Below are 17,573 nucleotides of genomic sequence, written 5' to 3'. Positions count from 1 at the left end.
TTTGATCTGATCAGGAGTTTTAAGGATAAGACTAACTTAATGAAATAGCTAGATGACTTATCCTATCATATAAAGTCCTTTAAACACTTTTGGAAAGTCTTGATATATCCTTAATGAAGATTGAAAAAGTATCAGATCATCCTTTATGATTCTCAAGGAGCGTCTGAGCATTTGTGAAGAAAGAGGAGCGTGCCTAATCATTATATATACGAAGACCAAGCTCAAGACTAAGTATCTCATTTGAAAAATATTAGTTACACATATTGAGTCTTTGTTGAGTCTTTTATTGTTTGATTGTAATTCTTGCTTGTGGATTCTATAACACGAGTTAAGAAGTAAGTTTATTATTTTAAGGTTACTCCTAAGCTTTGAAGTACGGAGTTTACCGTGTGTGATTCACTTGAAGCTTTTAAGCAAAAGTGAAGTGTTGTCTTGGCAAGTTGTCGCCACATCATTCCTAACATTGTATAATCAACACAGGTTGTGTTGTGTGAGTGGAAGTGAGATGGGATCTCATGTCTAGGAGTTCCTAGGCAGAAGTTGCATGAGTAGTGTCGAGGTTATAAGGCGTAAACCAAGGGTTTGCTGGAGGTCTTAGTTTAAGGCGTAAATCCTAGGGTTTGCTGGAGGTCTTAGTAACTAGAGCTATTAGTGGATTTCCTTCCTGGATTGGTATCCCCCAGAGTAGGCAGTTGGCTGAACTGGGTTAACAATTACTTGTGTCATTTATTTATTCTCTGTCAGTTTTTATATGTTATATAAGATGTGCCAACAATAGAAAACAACATTATTCACAAAGTAGTTGTTGGGACATCTTAGCAAACATCATTCTAGTGATACCAGAATTTCAGTTTCTATAACCAATTTTAGAATTCAACTTTTTAAATTTGTTGTTTACATAGCCTCTTTCGTCACATTGTACTTATATCTTTGACAGATATAAGGTTGAAGTTGAAGTACGTTTTCAAGATCAAAAGGTCCGGTTTGTTTTCTGGGACTGTGAATGCCAACAATCGATTGGCAAAACTGCCAAGGAATTGAAAACCATTATGGTTGAGGTACAAGTTGTTAACACTTTTTGTTATTTTTATTACTCTAGGTTGGTGAATTTGATCCAAATGAATATCTTGCTGCACTAGATGACATGATGGGCAAGGAGCTTGCATTTTATTTAAATTAAAGACACAAACCTACTACAAACTTGTCTCGGTTCTTAACTACAAAATTGAAGAAGCTATTATTCAGAATCTCAAAGATGAAATTTCAAACAATGAGGTGATACAAATTATTAATCTCTGTTATCATAACAAGCTGAATCAACAATTCTACATTTCAATCATACTTATAAGAATTACCAATAATGTCTAATACTACAAGTTCAATTGACTTCCTTTTTAATAAACTCATCAATTATTTAAAGGTTAAGGTATTGAAAATGCGTTAATTGGTTTCTATTTTGACCCAAACCAACTTAATAATGTTTTACACTTTCCAATCAAACTTAGTAATTGATTTTTATTATGTTTTTACTTCATTCACCTTAAAACTAGCAGGATACAAATTCAATTGACTTCTCTCATATCCATGGCAGATTCTGATAAACGTAATACCTCTCAACTTGCTAATCATAGAATAATCATTCTAAAGAGCATAAGGAAAATATAAGAAAGAAGTGCAATAGATCACCTCAATTTCGAAGCATTTTTTCCACACTATATTCTCACCGACCAAACTTAATAAATTACTATTGACCCTACTATTTATCACCCTTTATATTTTACTATTGACCAATAAATTAATATTTCATAATACATATTCTAGAGCGGCTCCGTGTAGATGCACAGCTATCCTGCTAGTACTACTATAAACAAATAAAACAGATTGTTTTGAGAATGTTCTCTACTGCGTGAGAGTTCAAGTTAAATGTAAATGAATTTGTTTGTGTGATGTGTGTTTACAATAAATAAATAGTTAAAGGTAAGAGAGATTCACAACATCGATCCTTTTGTAGCTTGTGATCATTTTGCATCGATCCTTAGTATATTCTTTTGTAGCTTGTGATGCAGGTTTTTCCATCATGATTCTTCAACTATGATCATCGTAATCTTCCTTGAATATTTAATTCTCGTTGTAAACCTTGTGATGAAGATGAAGACTATTAACCATGAAGTTTACTTTTTTGCTTGAACCTTAAATGAATCCTCGTATGATTCAAACAACAGTCTTTAAAAAATCTTTTTGAAACTTGTGATACTACTGTTGTAATTATCTGATGATACTCCAAATCTTTCATTGTTTGAGTATATAAATGCACTTGTTGATGTGAGTGGTTTCTAGCTCGTCCACTTTTGCTAATATCTATCTTTCAACAAAAACTGAAGTGCAAACGTCAGTAGATCACCATTCATAAAACTTAATATTTATTCCATAAGGTTTGTTGTCATTAAAACACTAAAATGGATTTTGCCTCAACATGTCAATGCACAACTTTAATCATTAATATGTTAAGTTATCTATTATTAAAAATTATAAAAATTGTATATTTTGAAAATATTCACCGAGACAAATCAAACAATATCTCATATGCTTATATTTGCATGTATATATTAGTAGAAAAATAAGGTCAAAGTAGATCATATGAATAGTACACTAAGTCAAAATTAAATCATTTAATTTGGGGGTGAGAGTGTCTCTTAAATTATAAACATTCCACACTTTAGTCCTTTAAATTACTACTTTGGTTTAAGTTATACAAATGTTAGAGACTAAAAGTGTATAGTAAAATTTGTAACTTAAAAGAGAACAAAATGGAAACATTAATAAATTAAAATATTAAATAGTTTAGCGGCTCAATCTCCGGCCGATGCGTATGAAAAAATATTTGTTGGAAGAGGTCAACCCCTTAAATGAATCTCAATTACCTCGAGAAAAATAGTCTTCGCATCTCCGCTGTAGTGATATTATACTTTTGGTTTACCAAAAAATTTCAGAGTGTGTGATATGGTTTTTTGTGTTTTTTTGTATAGCCGAATTTGGTGGGATATAGTTTTGTGTTTACACGGAGAAAAATATATTATTACATGGACAATAATCTCGTGTTCTTGTTTTTCTTTCTCATATATTATTCATAACTATATGACTAGAATTTAATTTATATGCACCGTCAGTGTAAAGTTATTTTACACATGCGTCCAATAATATACCGACACATCATGTATGGTAATTAAAAACACATGATGTGTCACATTCATTAAATAATGTGGCAACACATCATTAGATGTATGTGTAAAAAATATTTACACCGACAGTGCACAACAATTAAACTCATATGACTATATATAAAGTTACATAAAAACAAATCATATATTTTAAATAACAAACTAATCCTATAAATTCTAAACAAATCCTAAATATTCAAAACAAAAATGAATTTAATTTATATGCACCGTCGGTCTAAAGTTATTTTGCACATGCGTCCAATAATATACCGACACATCATGTATGGTAATTAAAAACACATGATGTGTCATATTCATTAAATGATTTAGCGATGCGTCATTGGATGTATGTGTAAAAAATATTTACACCGACGGTGCACAACAATTAAACTCAACAAAAATATTAATAAACCCTAATATTATTTTATTTGAACTATAAATATAAAATATATTTAAACAGTGTAATCAGAAAAAGAAAACCTAAATCCGTCAAAAAAAGAAAAAGAAAACCTACGAGTAATTAAAGCTTTCTGAGTATCTTTTGCTTTCTGAGTATTTAAACGCAACGCTTCTGATTTCATTTTCTACTATCTAGTACTCTATAGTTTTTATTTGAGTTTTTTCCTGATCTTATTTTGTTTACTGGAAAGATAATGGCGAAAAAATACGAAGGACATGCTGTGGGAATCGACCTTGGTACAACATATTCTTGTGTTGCAGTGTGGCATGAGCAACACAGTAGAGTGGAGATTATTCACAATGATCAAGGCAACAGAACTACACCTTCTTGTGTTGCTTTCACCGACAAACAAAGGTTGATTGGCGATGCAGCTAAGAATCAAGCTGCTACTAACCCACAAAATACTATCTTTGGTATATACTATTCTATATTACTTTATATATTTACTCTTATTATTGCATTGTTATGTTATCTTTGGTATGTTCGTGTCGTGTCCGGTGTCGTGTTTGTATCCGTGCTTCATAGGTTCAAATCGATCAAAAACAATGTAATCTATTTGGTATTGAGGAGATAAATAGTATTAATTTGGTCTTCAAAGATAAAAAATGCCAGTTAATTTAGTTATTTTTTAGAGCTAAATTAGTACTTTACATTTCTTAGAGACCAAGTGTTCGTGTATTTTTTTCAATGATGACTTGTTTTGGCATTTAATCTAAACAATACTTATTAATATTCTTTTTTAGATGCTAAGAGGTTAATTGGTAGGCAGTTCAGTGATGATGTTGTTCAGAAGGATATCAATTTGTGGCCATTCAAAGTCATTGCCGATGTAAACAACAAACCCATGGTTGTTGTTCGGTACAAGGGTCAGGAGAAGCAGTTGTGTGCGGAGGAAATTTCATCAATGGTTCTCATAAAGATGCGGGAGATTGCAGAGGCATATTTGGAATCACCGGTTAAGAATGCAGTCATTACTGTGCCAGCTTATTTCAACGATTCTCAACGAAAAGCCACCAAAGATGCCGGTGCCATTGCTGGCCTTGATGTTATGAGGATAATGAGCGAGCCCACTGCAGCAGCTATTGCATATAGTCTTGACAAGAGAATTAACTGTGTTGTTGAACGAAATATTTTTGTGTTTGATCTTGGTGGTGGAACTTTTGATGTGTCTCTTGTTACAATTAAGGATAAGGTCTTTCAAGTTAAGGCAACTGCTGGAAACACTCACCTTGGTGGAGAGGACTTTGATAATAGAATGGTAAATTACTTTGTAGAGGAGTTCAAAAGGAAGAAAAAAGTTGACATTAGTGGGAACCCAAGAGCCATGAGAAGGTTGAGAACAACCTGTGAGAGGGTTAAAAGGATCCTCTCTTTTTCAGTTGACACAACTATTGAGGTAGATGCTTTATTTGAGGGCATTGACTTCTCTTCATCGATCACTCGTGCAAAGTTTGAGGAAATCAATATGGATCTTTTCAATGAATGTATGGAAACTGTTGAGAGTTGCCTTAATGACTCTAAGATGGACAAGAGTAGTGTAGATGATGTTGTCCTTGTTGGTGGGTCTTCTAGGATTCCCAAAGTGCAGCAGCTATTGAGGGACTTTTTTAAGGGAAAGGATCTGTGCAAGAGCATCAACCCTGATGAGGCTGTTGCATTTGGTGCAGCCGTGCTGGCTTCTTTGTTGACTGATGGAATTAAAAATGCTCCAAACTTGGAATTGGTCGATGTTACACCACTGTCTTTAGGTTTGCGGTTAAATCATGATTGCATGGAGGTAGTGATTCCTAGGAATACTACTATACCTGTCAAGAAGACATTGGATTGTGCGACAAGTAAGGATAACCAATCCTCAGCCTTGATAAAGGTTTATGAGGGTGAGAGAGCTTTAGCCAGCGAAAACAATTTTCTTGGTTCTTTTAGGCTCTCTGGATTGTCCCCTGCTCTTCGTGGCCACCCTCTTGATGTTTGTTTTTCTATTGATGAAAATGGTATTTTGACAGTATCTGTCGAGGAAGTATCCACAGGCAACTTGAGTGAGATTGTAATAATCAATTATAGAGACAGGTTATCAGCAGTAGAAATTAAAAAATTGATTCATGAAGCTGAGAGTTACTGTGCTGAAGATAAGAAATTCCTACAAATGGCTCAAGCAAAAAATGCATTGGATGACTGCATTTACAAAATAGAATCTGCTATAAAGAAGCAGAATATTAACTTGAAACTCTCCACACCAGAGAACAAGAAGATCAATGTTGCAATTAAAATGGCAAAAGAATTGCTTGATGAGAATGACCTGCATGAAGTAGATCTTCTTGAGGATCATTTGGAGAACCTTGAAAGTATGTTTGAAGACCTTTGCATTAATCGTACTTAGTGTTTGATTAAAAATTTATTAATGGTTGTATTATTTATACTAGCCTTAAATCAGTCGATTACAAAACAGTCTTTTACGAACATGTTAGGGAAGGTTGCTATATTTTTTGCTGACAAACGATTTATTGTTTAGTTATTATTATTGTGCACAGCGGTTATTTTGAGCATTCTAGCTCTCTTAGTCTACTGTTGTGGCCATAGAAATGAGGTGTTAAATACTAAGGATTTGGATTTCACGTCGTAAATATCTGACAAATTTATTGATTTGTGAACCAACTGATCTCAAATCAATGACCGAAATATGTAAATGCTTGATGTATTCTTGGTTAACCATTATAAGTAGCTTTTTTATGAATGTATAGACTGTTGACAGTTGTCTTACTGACTCTAAAATGGACAAAAGTAGTGTCGATGATGTTGTACTTGTTGGCGGTTCTTCTAGAATTCCCATGGTCCAAGAGCTATTGCAGGACCTTTTTTGGGGAAAGGAACTGTGCAAGAGCATCAACCCTGATGAGGCTGTTGCCTTTGGGGCAGCTGCGCATGCTGCTTTGTTGACGGAAGACATCAAGAATGTTCCTAACTTGGTTTTGATCGATGTTTCACCACTGTCTCTAGGTTGCAAGACAACACGAGATCGCATTAGTGTAGTTATTCCTAGGAATACTACTATACCTGTCAAGAAGGAAAAAAACGTTACTGTACAATTCTTGATAACCAATCTGGTGCCTTGATTCATGTATATGAGGGTGAGAAAACTAGGGATAAATTGAGTGTTTCGTCACTAGAGAACCAGGAGACAAATCTGCAATTACAAAAGCCAAGAATTTGCTTGATGAGAATCACCAGCATGAAATTGATGTTCTTCAGATTAATAAGATTTTAAGTGTTGTCTTTCTGTTTTGTAAGCAAGTAATGAATGCAAAACCTTTAAATGAAGTTCTATTAGTTTAGGTTTAATAAATTTTCCAATGGTATATGGTTTATAATTAGCCCCAAGTCCCTTGAGTAGAGAACAAATTTTTAGCAAAACATGGAAGGTTTATCTTTTGTTGATGTTACAAAGCTAAACTCTTACCACTGAGCTAGCACATCAAGTGTACAAGTGTGTATAACTATTATATGATGAACACATGTATTGTCACATAGATATTTTATTTTAATTCTTCATCTGTCATAATCAATATTGTTATGTGAATGTGATGTTAACATAAAAGGTCATCAACCTCTAACTAGATGAAGAAGTTAGGCTAACTGATGTAGCAGAAAACAGAAAGAATCTAGAAAGCTAAGGTCTAAAAACTCAAAGAATGTATAATCTTTCAAAAATATAAACATAAGAGGAATGAAGCATGCTGTATAACATAGTCCAATTAATCTATGGTAGAGACACCATCCTTTGCTATAAAAAAATTATATTTTAAATCAACTGTTTCATGATTTAATTTTAACTTTTATTTATAGCTCGAACAAGATGTCATTTTTTGCAAAGCATCAATTAAGATAACAGAAAATAATATGCCTCCTCATAAAACTGAAAAGACAACCAAAACATAATATTCCAGCATGCCATCACAGTTGACAAACATGACTAAAATAGAAGAATCTTATTCTAACTTCTTTTTGACCAAAACATATTCTATTTCTCAACGGTCGATATATGTAGCCACAATGACTACATAAGTATTTAACTGAAGAGTTCTAGATTGACAATGCTAATCTGATTCTTATTCAGCAAAATTAAAGTTGAAAACAAAAAATTGCATTCAAAAGTGTAATCAACTAGTATAATGTTCTGTCAACCGCAGACTGATACAGCCATTTCATAAGAACAAAAGTCCACAAACATGTGTGGAGGAATGGAAAGTTCAAAATTATTTCAAGTTTGCTGAAAATTGTAATTCATCGTCTATTGCTTCCTCATTTATCAACTACTTCTATGAGAGTTGTCTCATAGTCACTAGGAGCCTCAAATCCATGAAGATTCATCACAGTTGCAGCTACGTTGGCCAACCCACCGGTGGGAACATCATTGCGGAACCTCACACCAGGAGCCAATCCAGGACCTCCAATCGCAATTGGTACCTTAACAAACAAACAAAAGTACAAGATTTTTAGAACTAAAAACTTGAGCTTCTTGTATATAGATGACTAGACAAGTATATGGTAAGAAAAAACACGATCTTAGTACATGGTATGTATGTTTAGTATCATGGTGGGTACGCAAGAATCACGGTGATCCACCATGATTTTACAGAAGCTAGAGTGTAGCTTTTGGAAAATCATGGTGAATCACCGTGATTCTGGCATATCTATCGTGATACCAAACATAAGCGCAAAAAGAGTTTATAAAGTGAGGATTATTTAGCTTTGATAAGCTCTATTTAGGCGATATATGTAGCCAATGTGAGACTTATATAATTCATGTAAAGTTCTCGTCAATCAATGACAGTATATATTTGGTAGTAAAACTTACTGGCTCAAGAGTATGAGAAGTAAGAATCTGAACTTTTCCATCCTTTAGTAGAGGTTTTCCAGCCTTGTCCCTCTTGACCATATCTTCTGCATTACCGTGGTCAGCAGTGACAACATAAATTCCACCTACTTGCTGAATTGCATCGAGAATAATCTGCAATTACATATATAAATACACAGTATTAATATACTTAGTAGCTATTTAGTGTTCGCATTTTAATAGCAATAACATATGATGAAGTGACTACAACACTGCTTTTTACCTTAACAGCTTCATCAGCGGCCTTACAAGCCACAATTGTTGCTTCAATGTCACCTGTGTGTCCCACCATGTCACCGTTTGGTAGGTTAACACGTATCTACATGACAGACAAAATAAATATTAACTAAAGTTTAATTAATTAAACCATGAATCTCAAAATCACCTGATAATTCATTTAACTACCTGATCAAATTTCCCGCTAAGAATTGCTTCCTTTGCCTTCTCAGCAATCTCCACTGCCTTCATTTTTGGTTGTTCGTTGAATGTAATCCCAGAGTCACTTGGAATCTCAACATATTGCTCCAAATCCGCATTAAAATATCCAGATCGGTTTCCATTCCAGAAAAATGTCACATGGCCAAATTTAACAGTCTCACTGTTGAAGAAGAAATTCATTAGTGACTACGATAGCTATTTCAATTTCACAATCAAGAATAGATTAGGCATGTAGCAAAGATAAAGGATTCACACGTAACTATTCCAACATCAAGAGAAAACTAGCAAAGATTAAATACCTGCAGGCAAAAGTGCGAACGCCATTATGCACTAAATATTCACCAGAAGTCCTATCAATCTCTGGTGGAGAAACAAGGTAATGGCGTGGAAGCTTCAATTCACCATCATATTCAAGCATACCAGCATAACGGATTTTAGGGAAGCGTACTCTATCAAAATTGTCAAACTTTTCATACTCAAGAGCCTTGGCAAGCATAGTCATACGATCTGCCCGGAAGTTAAATGTAACAACAGCATCACCATCAACTATTGGACCAACAGATTTTCCACTCTCATCAACAATAACAAAAGGAGGAAGATACTGGTCATTGGCCTTTGGTGCTGCCCTCAGTGTCTTCACAGCTTCTAGAGCACTTGTAAACTTAAACGGTGCTTCACCAAGAACTTGAGCATCCCATCCTCGTTTCACAACACTCCAGTCATTCTGCAGGTTGTTTTGAAATCGTTTACATTATTCATACTCATATATAATATATATGTAGAAAGGCAAAGAAGTATAGAATTTGTTAACATTTTAAAAGAAACGGTGGATAATTGCTATACAATACCTCATAACGATCCATTGTGACATTCATACGACCTCCACCTGATGCAATCTTTGCATCAATACCTTTCTCACGCAATTTTGCAAGATCATTTTCAAGGGTTTCCACAAAACCCACACTTGAGCCATCCAAAACATCACGACCATCTGTAAGAATATGGAGACGGATTCTTTTAACACCTCGCTCACTAGCTCCTTTTAGCAACAACTGTACAAAAATAGTTAGTTAGAACTAAGAGGCATAAATTTTGCAGATGTGAAGAGTGAAGACACAAATGTTCGAACGCATAAAATCACCTGCACTTGATCAAGTCTGGAGTGAACTCCACCATCACTCAGTAGTCCAATGAGATGCAATGTGCCAGTTTCAAAACTTTCCTTGATGTAATTGAAACCATCTCCTTCGAAAATCTTTCCAGATTCTAGAGCAAGGTCAACAAGCTTCGCACTAAAATAAACAAACACAAACCATCACAACCCAATCATCATATGTGCTAGGAATATGATAGCATAGTCAATAAGCATAGACATTAGACAACATGGAAGAATCGGAGAAACATTTCAAGATGGTAAGTGTGCAACAACCAATCCTAATACCACTAAAGAAATTCATTGACATCAAGATACAAAACATTGTTGATCCAAATATAAGAACGCCCCCGTAAGATGCACGGTAAGGCAAAGCCACAAAGATGGTAATTATTGTGTTGAATCCAAAACTGAACTAGGCACGAGTAAGATGCAAATTTATATCTACTAATCCCATTTAGGATAATTCAAGAAATAAAGTGGATCACAGAACAAGACATAGCAAGAACTGTTATGCCATAATCCACAACATATGGCAAATCAAGAAACACCACACCAGTTACATAATATAAATGGTAAATCCAAATGTTTACAAAAACAAGATTGGTTCACAAATTATGTTATGGTAAATCAAGAAACACCACACCAGTTACAAAATATAACAAGCATCAAAGACAAATTCCTTACCAAGACATAAGTAAAATAAAAATAAAAAAATCTTCTTTTTAGAAAAAAACAACACAGATGTTGTTGAATATAGTGTTGCCTGCGTCCTAAAACTAATTAGGCACGAACATGAGCAATTAACTTGTTACTAATATTATGATTAGTATTAGTATATGATTACTACTTGTACAGTTGTACTACAACTACTAACTAGCATTATTAGCAGCATACATATGAAGCCAAACCAAACAGATTGAGATTAGAAGCAATTTAAATTTACCCTTGAGCAAAGATGCGACCGGCACCGAGTGCATTATGACCAACTTCACTATTTCCCATATCATCCTCTGTTGGAAGTCCTACAGCTTTACCATGAGCCCTAACCAATCTCCAATGTTCAGGAGCACCCTACAACAAAAAAAACAAGGATCATCATTCAATACATCATTTTCAAAGAAAACCCAAAACAGCAATAGATCTAAAAACCATATTGAATACAAATCCAAATTCCAAAAAGTGTATGTACGAAAGTATCCTAATTATTATACCTTTTTAAGTGAATCCATGGTCGGTGTTTCGGCGTTGTGGATACAGTTATATTCATTTGGATTAGCCTCACCCCATCCATCCAAAACAATAACAGCAATTGTCTTTCCCTTAGGAAGCTTAGGATGATCAGGTAATTTCCATGAGAAACCTGAGCTACCCATCTTTGTTTTTCTTTTCTATAACAGATTCTGATTCAATAACAACAATAAAAACTCAATCTTTACAAACTAATCAACAACAAATCTCATCACAAATCATTCAATCTTATATAAACAACACATCACATGTGATTATGTATGGTGATGATGGTGATAATATCTATGCAAATATTAATATTAATATTAATGAATGAATAAATTAAATTAAACAAGTTAATTTGGATCTCATGAAGTTCACAAACTCAAATCTAAGAATTAAAATTAATTAAAAAAGTGATTATTAGTAATATGAATCTTACATCTATGATTTGATAAAAAGAATAAACAAACAAATTGAAAGATGGGATTGGAGCATAGAAATCTGAGACAACATAGGAAAAAAGGACAAACCTAACGAGATTTGTGAGTGTGAGGCGCAACTAACTGAACAAATGTCACAGAGGTAACCTAACACGACCAAACCCCCTTTGCCTTTTGAATTGTGTTGTGTTGTGCTGTGCTGTGCTGTGCTTGGTTCGTTTCATATAAATACTGTTTTTTTGGTTTATTGGAGACGATATTTTATTTTTTATTATTTTTTAATGTGATTTTTTTTTTAAACTAGTAATGTGATTTTTTTAAAAAAGTATAAAAGGAAAGAACTTACGCGAAAAGAAGAGTCACGTGGCGAAGAAGAAAAGGGACATTAACATTTAATAATGTTTTTTCACAAGATATAATTTTGTTTTTTCACAAGATATAATTTTGTTTTTAGTAAGCTATATAATTTTGAGATATAATTTTTTGTTTTTCACAAAATAGGGTCTTTTTGAATAGCTTATTTTTGAATTTAGATAAATAAATAAAATTTTATGTTAATTTATAAGTTTCCACAAACAATAACTATATTTTTATAAGCTATTATTTCATAAATCACCTTGATAAACTTAAAATAATGTATGGTTAAATGAGTAAATAATCCTTATAGTTTTCTAGAATTTCGTTTTTAGTCCCTAAAGATGTTTTCCACACTTTTTGTCCCTATAAAATTTTCTATTACAATTTTTGGTCCCTAATCTTAATCAAACTCTTGTATACTCTCACATTTTTTAATGATTTTTTTATTCATGTTTATAATATTATAAGAAAATTTCTCATAAAAATTTAGAATTTTTTAACATAATATGAATTATTTATGAATTTTTAGGTGAAAAAAATTAAAAGAATCATATTTAATTCATCTCTCGTAAAAGAAAATTAATTTTTACAAGAGAAATTCATGAAAGACTAAAGAGGAAAAAAAAAAAAAAAAAAAAAGAAGAAGAAGAAGAAGAAGAATTTAAAGAAAATATATCAATAAAGTTGGATACTTGGATTTTGCTGCAAGTTTTTGTTTTTGGAAAGTAGATATAAATATGAATATTCGAATATGCTATATTGTTACTCATTGTATCATCTAATTATTCCTCATTTCTCATGCCTCTTCTTTTTTTTCCTATAAAAAATAGAAGGATGGCAAACGATGTCATCTATGATGCATGGATATTCCATTTTAGATAGAATATCAGTATCGGGTACGTACGCGCGTGGTATTTTCGGGGTACGCGCGTGGTACTCTCAAGGTACGCCCATGGTACAGATTTCATCAAACATTGTTTCCATTCTTCTTCTTTTTTTTTGCAACAGTTCTCAATCTCATTCTTTTTTTATTTGTTTATTTTTTAATAAAGATTCACTTTAGTTTTGAAATAGAACCGATTCAGTCCCCTCCCCTTTTTATTTCTTTTTAAAAGCAGAGCTGCATAGTACTACTACTCCTAATTTCCTAAGTGTGTAAACCACAATATAAGTACTTTTAAAATTTGTTATTTTTTATGTTTAATGATTTGTTTTAACAATATAATTCTATTATACGGACGTACTCATACCTTAGTTTTTTAAAAAATATCGTACCACGTACCTATGCAACGTAGGTTGTGATACACTAATACGCGCGTTGTTCAATACTAGTACAAATAAAAATCGCATTGCATGATATTTCAAAACATCGACAATTTCTTTTTTCTTTTTTTTGTAAAAAATGCTATGGATTAAAGCAAGCAAACGAAGGACCATTACAATCATTTTTTAGAAGAATGTCTAGTAAAAAAATTGACATAATTGAAAGAAACAATTAAAAAAAAAAAAAGGTCATTGTAACCTTCATGAGCCAATAAATTTGCACAACAATTTCCTTTACAGAAACAATGAGAAATAGAGGTCTTTCAGTCTGATAGGTAAAGGAGATTTATAATCTCTTCAAGGAGAGGTTTGAGGTAAGAAATAGATGTCGATCTTCTAATGATAGTTGTTTTCACCAATAGATAATCAATTTCAAAAATAACTTGAGTTAACTTTATACTGCGAACTAATTTGATGTCAAGGAGAAGTGTCCTCATTTCAGTATAAATGGCATTACTACATCCCAGATTCGAGTCACAAATAAAGGCCTCGACTTGGACTATTTTTTGGTAGCCAAATCGTGTGATTCATCCACATTAAGTTTATAAATACCTCTATTGTTAACACAACATGTATACTCGGAAGAATGATGACTATTATGAGTAATATAACTCACCTGGATCTAGATATTAAACGCCATCAATCAAGTCTAAGGTCTAAATGTTGTGAAAAATTTAATGAGTTTATATCTTTCCAAAGAGCATTTGCAGCGACTCCAAAGAAAAATGACAATTTCCAAGGAGTATGACCAATTTCTTCGTGGGTGAGATTCTTGTTTGCTGCTTAACTTGGTAACTGTGTTTTATTCAAAATATTTTCATGAGGGGTGAGAGAAGGGCGAAAGTGACAAAACAATCACATTTTTACAATGTTCATTACTTAAGGTGTGAACTCAGTTCGCAAAGTTAGTACTAGCAAGATATTTTGCTAATTAGTAGGGCGCATGAGAAATGGTGGAGGTACAAAAAATAATTCTTAAAAAAATTGTTGGCATGATAAACTGATTTACTTTGGTTTCTAGATAATATATCGAGTAAGATTAATTTGTTTAACGTTTCTATGAGCATAATTCAATTAATTGAGACATTACATATAATACGTAAGATCGGGGTTCGAACGGTGTTACTTTCATATATATTTACTTTAAAAAGTAAAATTCTAATGAAAATCAATAATGTTAATAATATACTGACCGTAATTGACTAGTACGTTAGCTGAGAAAAGCAACAGTCAAAATAAAAAGCGAGTTTATTTTTAAGGTAAGACTTTTTCTTTGGTTGATACACGATTCTATTGCTGTTGCATTTCATCATCATTATATGTGAACATAATATCTTATCTTACTTAATAATAGGTGGTACGAGGAATTTATAGGTTCCCCATGGTTATCATAGGAAGTAGTTTGGTTTAGCTGTTTTTGTTTCTTTTCTCTTTGTTAGTTTGTTTTGGCTGTCCTTTATATTATGTAACCAAAAGAGCCCATTGTTATTGTCTGGATTTAGTGGCCGGTGGTAATCACCAATTCACCATGCTATATTCAATCAGACACTTTACACTTTAGTTGAATATTTAAAGCAGCAGCATACATGCATGTTTCTCTTCCATTCAATACAAGTTTGTTAAATATATACTTAAATCTCAATCCAAAAATTGGCTCACAAGGTGAGATTTTCCTCACATATTTATACACTCACATTTTCTTGAAGCTATGTTTAGAATCATAATTTTTTTGTTTTCTTATTATACAATCAACTATTTATTACTCTATTTGTTCTTTCCATTTTCTTAATTTATTTTTTTATATCATTAATAAAAGAATATACATGATCACTTTTTTCGGTTCATTCATTCTTCAGGCAGCTTGAGAGGTCGCCGCTCATTCTTCCAGCTTGTTTGGTTGAGCTGTATATCAGTTATATGGAATGAGCGGAACAATAGAGTTTCAAGGCAACGACAACCACAATTCACCAAATGTTAGATAAGGTTAAACTGTACTCGCTCTGATGGCCGAAAGCCTATCATATTAATTTTGGTTTACACACTCACATGTGTTGGTCGAATCTTTTTGTTTGTATGGTCATCGATTAATCATCTGTTTCAGCGTAGTGCTATTGTTTGTAAACTTTTGTGGTTCTTCTAACACGCCTTGTGCTAGAAAGGGCGCTCCACTAGTTTTAATATATCCCATTTTTTTATTTAAAAAAAAAATTAATAAAAGAATAATTTTATAAAATTAGTTATAATTTTTCTTTTCATACAAAATTAAAGAAATTCTTAAATGAATTTTCACCTAATCATTAATATCAGAAACAACCAATCAAATAATTAATAAAATAGTACTTAAAATCAATTCTGTAAAAACTAGAAATAGATATTGAAAAGAAGAAGAAAAAAAACGTGGTTATTCCCTCTCAAATTAACGAGATTAATTTATAATGTTAATGAGTATCTTAAAAGTATTGACTAAGAAACCAAAATAAGTAATTTTGTATAAAAAATGTTATAATTATATAAATAACAATTTATATTTTTTTATGTTATAATCTTGACCCCACTTATTAAAATTTCTGAATCCGTCCCTGATAAGGGATCACTTGTTAATAATGTATAATATCCAAAGTGGTATCACCATTTGAGCAAAATATGTATGAGTTGCATAAGTATTATATGACATTATATGGACCACTTATTAATAATTAATAATATATGATACTCAAGATAGTATCACCGTTGAAGATGCTCTAACACAAGGAAAAGATGTGGATTCTCTCCAATTTTCGCTCATATTTTCTCTCCTTTTGCTTAATCCGATTACTCTCTCTCTCTCTCTCTCTCTCTCTCTCTCTCTCTCTCTCTCTCTCTCTCTCTCTCTCTCCCTTCATATATCAACCATTGAATTAAGCAAAACGAGAGAAAACATGAGGAAAATGCTTGAACGTCGGATACACTAAATTCAAAAAATTCAAATTCAATGATACATATTAAAACGGTGGTTTTTTTTTTGGTACATTGTTTGATCGGTGAGTTTTTGTTTTTTGACAAAAAGAAACTCAATTCATTTCATTAATCAAATAGTTTTCAATATAACGAGAAATCGACTAAAAAAGACGGCGACTAAACATAGAATAGGCCGCCCTTGATAAGGATGAGCAACCATATTCGCTCGTCGCTTTACAAACTTGACCTCAAAATTGTTATTCAACATAAGTAATTAAATTCTTAATATGAGAAATTAAAATACTAAACTCGGATAATCCATCTTGCCTAGAATGAATAGCATCAACTACTACTTTTAAGCCACTTCGAAGATAACATAGAATAAACCTCTTTGCATCATTTCTTATATTGCTTCTTTTAATTCCCATGGCTTCACACTCTAAAGTGTTGAGCTTGGTATGCATGAGATTAGTTTCCGCAAGTATAAATCATTCTCAGTAGTCGCATAAACATCATCTCCATCCGGTTGCTTCAGCTCATTTATATATAAGAAATATGTAATATATGCCATAACGACACATGTTAAGATTCAAATAAAAAGATATTTTATAGTAATTCATACATCTAATTCACTTTATATATTTATAAAAGTTGAATCTCTATGTTTAATTTTTTTATTTTTTATAAACCATACATATATTCTTTAGTAATAATATATATATATATATATATATATATATATATATATATATATATATATATATATATATTTTTTATTTTCAGGCCATTTAGAGTACATTTATTTATACTATTTGTAGGTATTGGAGATTGATGAGTGAAATTTTATTTTGTTGAGTTGTGAATAATAAATATGAAGACTCATAACTTATCTCAAAAATATTTAATGGGTTAGTTTTAGTTTAGGACTAATTATTTAAAAGAATTGAGTTTAATTTATGGCAGAAATAATTGTTGGTGAAATTTTAGTTTTAATTACTACTTTCTTTTTCTTGTCTAAGAGTTTTAATTACTTCTCTATTAATTATTTATAATTAATTGATTGATTGTTTCCAATATCAATCACTCCAATGATTAGTTACAAATTAAATAAAGATTCACTAAA

The 17,573-nt window shown here is 32.2% G+C and overlaps 2 protein-coding genes across 2 annotated transcripts; one reads left to right on the top strand and one right to left on the bottom strand.

The window, feature by feature from the left end:
- Nucleotides 1-3,804: 3,804 nt before the first annotated feature.
- Nucleotides 3,805-6,172, top strand: LOC123892740 (heat shock 70 kDa protein 4-like). Its single transcript, XM_045942598.1, has 2 exons — nt 3,805-4,091; nt 4,422-6,172. The coding sequence occupies exons 1-2, from the start codon at nt 3,872-3,874 to the stop codon at nt 6,053-6,055; spliced, it is 1,854 nt and encodes a 617-aa protein (XP_045798554.1). The 5' UTR covers nt 3,805-3,871; the 3' UTR covers nt 6,056-6,172.
- A 1,622-nt stretch (nt 6,173-7,794) lies between these two features.
- Nucleotides 7,795-12,135, bottom strand: LOC123889335 (2,3-bisphosphoglycerate-independent phosphoglycerate mutase). Its single transcript, XM_045938623.1, has 10 exons — nt 11,924-12,135; nt 11,375-11,563; nt 11,107-11,234; nt 10,149-10,299; nt 9,856-10,059; nt 9,307-9,731; nt 8,975-9,167; nt 8,793-8,888; nt 8,531-8,683; nt 7,795-8,139 (listed from the first exon to the last, which is right to left on the bottom strand). Exons 2-10 carry the CDS (start codon nt 11,534-11,536, stop codon nt 7,975-7,977), a joined length of 1,677 nt encoding a protein of 558 aa, XP_045794579.1. The 5' UTR covers nt 11,537-11,563; nt 11,924-12,135; the 3' UTR covers nt 7,795-7,974.
- Nucleotides 12,136-17,573: the final 5,438 nt, after the last annotated feature.

This window comes from Trifolium pratense, linkage group LG6, assembly GCF_020283565.1.
Source record: "Trifolium pratense cultivar HEN17-A07 linkage group LG6, ARS_RC_1.1, whole genome shotgun sequence".
In the NCBI taxonomy this organism is placed as follows: Eukaryota; Viridiplantae; Streptophyta; class Magnoliopsida; order Fabales; family Fabaceae; genus Trifolium; species Trifolium pratense.
This window is presented reverse-complemented; position numbering and strand designations above follow the sequence as displayed.